Source organism: Bombus pyrosoma, linkage group LG1 (assembly GCF_014825855.1).
Source record: "Bombus pyrosoma isolate SC7728 linkage group LG1, ASM1482585v1, whole genome shotgun sequence".
Taxonomy (NCBI): Eukaryota; Metazoa; Arthropoda; class Insecta; order Hymenoptera; family Apidae; genus Bombus; species Bombus pyrosoma.
In genome coordinates this window covers 6,688,834-6,697,339 of record NC_057770.1, presented here as the reverse complement: position 1 = coordinate 6,697,339, position 8,506 = coordinate 6,688,834, and the positions used below count along the sequence as shown (strand labels likewise).

The following is an 8,506-nucleotide window of genomic DNA, read 5'->3' as shown; positions in this document are numbered from 1 at the left end:
CTACATCCTTACAAACAATTATCTTCCAATATTTTCCGACTCTTGTCATAAACATCTGGACCTTGACTTCGTCAATGCATTCACAAACACATTTGCCAGCCAGCTTTCTCTTTTCTATTCAAATTAATTTATTACTAAAAACGAGAAGGCTAAAAAGACCAGATGTAGAGTTTTCTTAAAAAAGTGGTGACCTTCAACAGTACCAATAAAGATCAGCTAGAACACATAACCACGATGGCAAATTCGAGTGAAGATTCGTCAAACGCTCAAAATTCCAACGCTAACCCGACATATGAATATACTTTATTGGGAATAAATGAATATAATATCTAATATGTCATAAATTCTATTTGTCCAGGTGTATCAAATAGAGTACGTAATTGTGAAGGCAGCAAATTCACCAAGGCCGGCCGCATGGATTTTGGAGAAATCTATCGATGGTGAAAATTTCCAACCGTGGCAGTATTACGCACCAAGCGATGAAGAATGTTGGACGCGGTATTCTGTGCCGCCTGTTACCGGAAAACCTATTTACATCGGGGACGACGATGTGATATGTACCAGCGCCTTTTCCAGGCAGACTCCTATGGAGAACGGAGAGGTAAGGGTGCTACTATCTTTATTCGTATTTTTGGCTATGTACTATGAAGAAATCTTAGACTACCCAGCGAATAAATATTTTTCCTTTACAAATGAATATAAAGATACTCGATGAAAATTGTTAAAAATTGATTAATTTGAAATAATACTTTAGATGAGTTTCTTTTATGCTCTCGACAATAAATTTATTTTTATTTATGTACGTTTATTACTTTAATAACATCGGAAATATTTCTCTCCTTACTTCCGTACGTATTCCAACTGTACAAATAATTTTGTACACAGTAATGTCTATTAATGTTTGATTAATTTAAATTATCTCTCGCTGTATATCTACTCCACTCTATTATCAGAAACCTCGATTAGGAAAAAAACAATCAGATAAAAAATAGATTAAATTTCACGGTCGTCGATCGTTTCGTCGAGAAACAAAGGTGTGTAATTATTTACGCGCGAAATCGGCTGTTATTTCCGTGTTAACGCGGTAGCTGTCCAGAGCCAGATCATTAATTATCGTTCGTCCCATGCAATCGCTGGTATAATTACATGATTGGATGATTAGTCGGCTGACGCTTTGACGAGCAATACGAGTGCTTGCTTGGCTGCTTGGGGGAAGGAAACATTTCTTCCAAGGCATTTCCGCTGAACTCGCAGACTTTTTCTTCCTCAGTATCTTCTCGATCGAATTATACACTCGACCTTAAGTTATAGAGTAATTTCAGCGCAATTGAAACGGTCTGGTAGAAATGGAACGTTTACCAGGTGAAATTGGTCGATCGTTGCTCGTTACAGGTGACACTTCGTTACTTTCTCGATGAGACTGGTTCGTAGCATGCGACTGTTTTTGCTGATTAGAGTTGGAATTGTAACTACTTTCTGGAATCTTGCACGATAATTTGCCAAATAGTAATATTTACGATCTAGCATTTGACAAGTTGTAAACTGTAAACTTCTCTTATTTAATTGTTTCACCGTTTTACTTCAAATAGGATAGCCGGTTCGTAATTTGTAATAATATTAACGAACTGACATTTGACAAGTTATAAATTGTAAACATTCGTTACATAATGGTTGTACTATTTTGCGTCAAGTAGTTTGTAATTTGTACAATTCACTCATAGAACTTTATTTCTTTTATCAGAAACGATTAAATTTGTTACTGTTGTACGAAAGAATTTATCAGCACTTGTAATTCGTAACTTGAGACATGTAAAACTGTAATAACCATTTTAATAATATTGTACTATTATTCGTTCAAGCGTGGAACGGAAACCTTATAGTTACGTTATACATAGCGAAATTGTAGGGATGTGTTGTCAAAACGACAGAGTTTCTTTGAAACTTCTGCAGAACTACAATAGCATTAACGTTGCAGCGTCAAATTTCTCCATTAGGTTAACGTCATAATACGATATCGATTGAAAGGCAAATCTCATACCTACCGTGTGTATTCTGTCCAATGTGGCTTCAAATTTCCTATAAATATAAAAAAATCCGCCGATTATTCATCGGCCAAAAATTCTCCCTTTCCGTGTACGCAGCAGTTCAATTTCATTGTCGGAAAACTTATAACGGATGTGAAAATGCGAGAAGTATCTATCTGAAGGAGAATTAGCAAACTTCTCGGAAGAGCAAACGGATAATTAGAGCTTACAGCCGTGCACGAGGCGGTACGCACGAGATCGGTTTTGTGCAAACTGGAAGGTGGTTGAGAAAAGGAAGAGGACAGCGAGATCGATGGTGGAAAGAGAGGGAAAGGGAGAACGAATCGATGATACAAAAACGGCGATCCCTACATTCCGGCCATGTATGGTGTATGCTTGCCTTATATGGGGCTATCACGTACGCACCTCCTATGGGGGGTTGCCAGTTTTACGCTTCTGTACGCGGCTACGGATCGACCAGGAAAAAAATCGGAAAGCGAGGAACAGCGAATCGGCCGAACGGTGTACGTCATGGGAGAAACAGCTGTCACAATTTCGAGGGAATCATTGTTCAATTTAAGAAAAGGTGGACAATGTTGGATGGATTTTAGTTGACTTTCGAAGAGAATCGTTGGTTGATTTTTTATCTACAGTGGCTGTGAAAAGTATTTGTATGAGCATTGTATTTATCGCAGCTAGAATGCGGATTTTATACACAATTCGTGTTGTGGAGAATATAATTAAAGAAGTAGAAGCTCGGTGGAAAATTGTTTAATTACCGAGTATCATAGAAATCTATACTTTGGAAATTTTATATATTTCTTCGTATTGTACAATCTGTGCGATCTTGCACTTTCAAATTTCCTACAAATACAATGTAATAGCGATAATAACATAGTAATGGAAGAATTTCTACGATTCTTATATTCTATAAAAAAATTGTTTTCAATGTTCTTCGCTTGATTTGCTTTAAAAAATAAATGGTAGAAGTACAAAGATTGTCGAAAAGCTTCGATCAGATCATTGAAAAATATAGAAAGGTAACAATTCGAACACTGAAGTGTGTCGTGTATAGACTTGCCACTCAACATGCTAATTAGGTCCACGTACATTAAACTTGATTATTTAACAGTACTTTCATACGACTGTAGAAATATCATACTACGAAAATGAAATGTAGAATTCGATAAAATGGATCACTTCATTGGAAAATAAGGCTATGTGCGAATACTTTCTGTAGTCACTCTGTACTAGTTTATTTCTGTGAAATGATCGTTTGTAGAGTAGAGTAATCGTTCGAGGAATCTGGGAGTTCCGGGGGTTACGTGAATCTTTGCGATAAACGAAAGCTTTGAGTGGAGAATTAACTATAAATAAAAAATTGCAAATTTAATTTGAACATGGAGGATTTTAAATCGTTAAATGTATTTAGTGATAAAGCGATATGAAGGATTCTTACACGAAATATTACATAGTAAATCATGTAACCAGGTGAAAAAATGTTCGAAAAAAATTAGATATAGGAAAGTGTAGGCGCGTCTATCCTGGAATCTATGTAATTGTTCCATATTAGGAGCCGCGGAATGCCATTTATGGAACTCGTTTTCTACTTAACGCGCGGCACCATTCACAAATGATTTACTCCTTCGATTTCAGCGTTCTCTTAGATTTAGTGCTGTAATCAAACGTTTGTATTTCTTATTATCGATTGCCGATGTCGTTTCTGCAGGTAGTTTACGTCGATCGGTTCGTAATACGGGAACAAATTGTATATCTTTCTTGTTTCTACGGAACATTTTTGTAGAAAATTTTATGGATCTGCATCTGATCTAGATTTTATAGATCGGATATTATCGTAATTTACTTTGCGTTTTCCTCGTGTTCGTACATAACGTAAAACATAATCAGGATTATTCATCTTAGATTTTAATGGAACTTGCGAATACTAAAACTCGGAAGTTTCGTATGTTTTATAAAACAAAGTTATATCACCAAGTCGAAATATAAAACAAGGAAATACTTGAATTTAAAATTAATTGAAATAGTTTTAGATACAACTCCCCTTATTTGATAAAAGTAACTGCTAATTAGAGCATACAGTTGCTTGTAATATAATTAAATATCAAAGATATTAAACAACCCTTTCGACAAAATATTAACCACTTGGTCGATTTCCCAACGAGTTGAAATATCTCTACAAATTTTAATAAACTCAAACTTTTCGATAAACCATAATATACCTAAATTAAGGAATAATTTTGTTCTGTATATATTCAATCAACGATATCTCCTTTTAGATCCATACTCACCTGGTGAACGGTAGACCTGGTGCCCTGAATCACAGCACGACCCTTCAGGAATTCACGCAGGCCAGATACGTACGGCTTCGACTTCAGGGTCTTCGACGCAGTGGAGAGACGATCGCGGATAAAAGGCGCGCGTTTTACTCGATTAAAGAAATCAACATTGGCGGAAGATGTGTGTGTTCCGGCCACGCGGCAAGATGTCGTTACAGCGTCCAACACGGGGTAAGTTCGAGAATAATTTATAAGGAAAGAAATGCTGAGAATAGAATCACAGAATAAAGATAGTAAAATAATGTTAATATATCATGGGAGTAGTCTAATTTACAATGTCACGTTTGATTTTTATGATGATTTTTATGGTAGATGGAAGACTTTGACTCGTACTTGATCGAGGATAAGTCAGGTGTTGATAATATACGATTTTTGTAACTGTGAATTGTGATTTATCAATGTGTATATGTATTTAGCTTGTCAACGGATAGATTGGCCATACGCGAAAGTAACGACATTACGCTATATTAAGGATATCGATTTGGAACAGATACGAATTTTATGCTTCACAAGTTATCCCGGTACAAGTTACGAGCTCCATAATTCACACGTTGACTCGTGCTAAATTAAAAGTCGTAAAATTTACACATTGACTGCCGACGGATTACAAGTTTTGCAATTAACACATTTGCCTCGAACCTGTTGTAAGGTTTCCCATCGAGAAACAACCGGATCTTCTTCGACCAATGCTAAGAGTCTTTTATTCGACGCATCTTGATGGATATCTCACGAAGATTTTAATTCGAAAGTTACATTCAATTAAAATTTAATAAAACCTGAAAAATTAGCTACTAAATTGCATCTCTTCTTCTCTCTCTCTCTCTCTCTTTCTTCCTATTTATTGTAATAAATTTATTATCTAATACGTCATTTTTACTCCGTGATTAGTATAGAAAATCAGATAGAAGTAGGAAGCAACAGATAGGACTAGTAATGGAAACAGCTATCGCATATTATAATAAAATTATAATCTATCGAGAAAAGGAAGAAAGTTTAGAAAGCAAACAACCACGAGGTTTTATTTTCTTCTAGATAGTCCTTTCTAAAGTTAGATATCGCGAATATCTGCGATTGGAAGGGGCGGCTACCGAGGTGCAGGAAATAAATCTGTCGGAAATGCCATAAACTTGTCAGACCTTTGTCTACCGCCGCTACTAATGGCAGGATCGCCTTCGTTTCGAGCCGGTTGCCTGTTAGAAACCGTCGGTCCTCCGCAGGGGACTACTGTACGTTAAGTTTCTTGCACGATCGCGCGGGAGTCGCTCCAAATTTCCGAGCGTCGTTAACTTTTTTCACGTTCTGTGCTACTAATGAGAGCTAGAGGCTTGCAGCTTAGTAGCTTGCGGAAGCTACCGTGGAAAGAACACGAGACTGAATCTGCAGGATAGAACAACAGCATTTAAGGATTTATGTTCGTCGAAAAATGTCTTTACATGTTTCCTTTCCAACGTTATTTTTCCTTCCTTTATATATATCGTATTCAACTGGTAAAATCGATGGAGCATCGCGTGTCCTTTCATTTTTCTCCTGATCGAAGATATTTCATACCCGGATTTATTATTTAACGTTTCGTACAGCACGCGAGATGCAACTGTCGTTAGATTTGAAACGTTTCTATTGGGTGCATGCGCAAGTTTTAGTCCGTCTTTTTGCAATTTTCTTTTATTTATACATAATTACACGTGTGCTTTACAAATTAATGTTCGAAATATTTCCCCTCATTTCGTATGACTTTCTCGAGCTTCGTCGCGAAGAAATGGCATTTCGTTCATCTGCAACATTTCGAAAGTGCTGTCCGACTAAAGAGCGCTGCATCGACCCGAATAAACGGTAATCTGTCGGTGTCAAATCCGAAGAATACGCCGCGTGCGCAAGAACTTTTCACCTCGCGCCGTTGCTTTGCCAGGTTATTGTCACCAACCGATCACGAAGTCGGCGTTTCAGATAAATCAATATCGACCGAAAAATTGCAGAACAAGACAGGAGATTATATCAATTAAAAATAATTATGCACAAACGCTTGGAAAACGACTAAAACTTTTGCGTACATTTGATATCATAAAGTTAAATTATAAATGTAAAATTACTATTATTTTGAGATGGTAGCTATAATCATTTAGTTGTAAAACAAGAAGACGCGCATCGCATGTTATTAACGTTAATTATAGTTATTAAACCAAATAATAATACATGGAGCACGATATTGCAAATAATGTTGTGTTGGTCAAAAATCTTCGTTGATTATTTCAAGCATAAAATAAAAATAAATATTTCACCGTCTATTTAATTCGATTAGAACAGTCACGATAGATACGTTCAAATTTTCGTTCTTATCCAACAGACCAGCGAAAATGAAAAAGAGGTGGAGGAGAAAAATCAATTCTCCTCCTCCCTGCGTTTCATAATTTCTTCATAACGACGATTGCATAAGAAAGTAATAATTGTCTGTGCAAGATTAATTATTCTCCTAAAGAAAGACACGTTCCCAGGATGGCAAAATGATGCAGGCCGTGCAATAGAAATCCTGCATACTATTAATGTCCACGAATGGGCACATTGGCGAAGTTGAGCTTTAACAGTCGTGATCTTCCAACGTGCTGAAAGAGGGGACCGGGACCTGTTGTTAATTGTTGCGAAACATTTCTTCGCAGTGCATTAATCAGCCTCGCGGGTGTCGCGCAGTTTCGCCTTTGAGAAGTAATAAAATTAGAAGGAAATGGTCGGTCGGTGTCTTGGTCCGTGTCAGAGGGCCTGCTGTTATTCTCACGTTCCATTATTCTTGTATTTCTGTAGCTGAGTGTTGTATGCATGGGTGATCAATGCTCGATGTTGAACTCGACGCGTTATCGAGTCACTCGAGCGACTTCTAACTGGGTTTTAGTTCAAGGATCGTGCTGGGAATTATGGCGGATGTTTTATGGATGTGTTTTCTGCTTTAGGGAAAAGAAGGCGAAGGAAAGGTGTACATATTTTCACGATGGTTCTTGCGGTCGATTTTTCTATCTTAACGATGATAGATATCAATTTTTCGTTAACTATGTTTCTTTATTTATATCTGACGTTTGTTTCCAGTCCAAAGAATTACAGAACCTTTAGAGAGAAAAAGCAAATGTCTTGCCTCAATTTCATAATTATTCCTGTTATCGTAGTACGTTTTCAGTACTAAACGATGATATCGGAAGGAATCAAACGACTCGGTTAATAATTTTACGTTAAGCTGATCTAGTGCTGATTTAATCGTCCAGACAGAGTAATAGGGATAGTTTCTAGATATTAATACCTAATTAATACCTGGTCCTAGGTATAAGTATCGTCATCGTTTAAATTGATTACGTGTTCAATTACTGTGTTATCAATACCATTTACATTTCCATATTTTATTTCCTCTGTCATAACCCCAAAGTCAAACATTAGTATCGTTGTACTTTTTACGTGTAGTAGCTGTCTGATTCGCGGTAATACATCAAAAGGGTTAATGATCGAGGAACATGACGGTGACTTCTTTCGAACATCGAATAACAAGGGCCATGAATCGTCTAAGAAATTCAGGTGGCGATATCAGCTTTTTACCGCAAACACCATTCGCTCGACAACGAATTCGACTCGATTAGAATGAACTTTTGGCAATGCTCACCAGGATAAATTGAATTAGTTTTTGGGCGGGTCCGGCGCAGCACGCGAACGACGATTGGCACGTAGACCGAATAGCGATCGCATTGCTGAATACGAAGCCATCGGTCGAGCATTCGAAATATTTTCCAGTTACGTCTCAATCAAATTGTCATCTTCGATCATATAACGTTGATATTCGTCAGCTTCATCCTCTCGCCTTTGCTCTTCTAATCACGAAATATCACTTTCGTGTTTATGCCCCGGTCTCTTAGTCATGCAGTATCGATGAACGAAAAATCATAAATTATCACAGCTGCAGTTGCAACATTTTTATTTATCCTTCGATTGAACCGTGATTATATCGTGAAAATTCGCAGCTTCGTTTTCTCTCAGATTTTGTGTGCCGTAGATTCTCATAGAAGTGATCATTGATGGAAATGTTTTTCAAATTTCAAATTATTCAAACCTTGTCTTTCTTATTGTTAACATAACTTTTCCTATTGTGGTAATGTT

General features: G+C 37.0%; 1 protein-coding gene across 3 annotated transcripts in view; it reads left to right on the top strand.

Annotated features, from left to right (window-relative positions):
* The window catches only part of LOC122575367 (laminin subunit alpha-1), a 199,790-nt gene that overhangs the window by 68,957 nt on the left and 122,327 nt on the right, over positions 1-8,506 (top strand). For all 3 annotated transcript variants that reach the window (XM_043744395.1, XM_043744306.1, XM_043744489.1), the window contains exons 3-4: positions 359-601; positions 4,322-4,552. In XM_043744395.1, the coding sequence (XP_043600330.1) occupies positions 359-601; positions 4,322-4,552 (474 nt within the window). The remainder of the gene's footprint in view (positions 1-358; positions 602-4,321; positions 4,553-8,506) is intronic.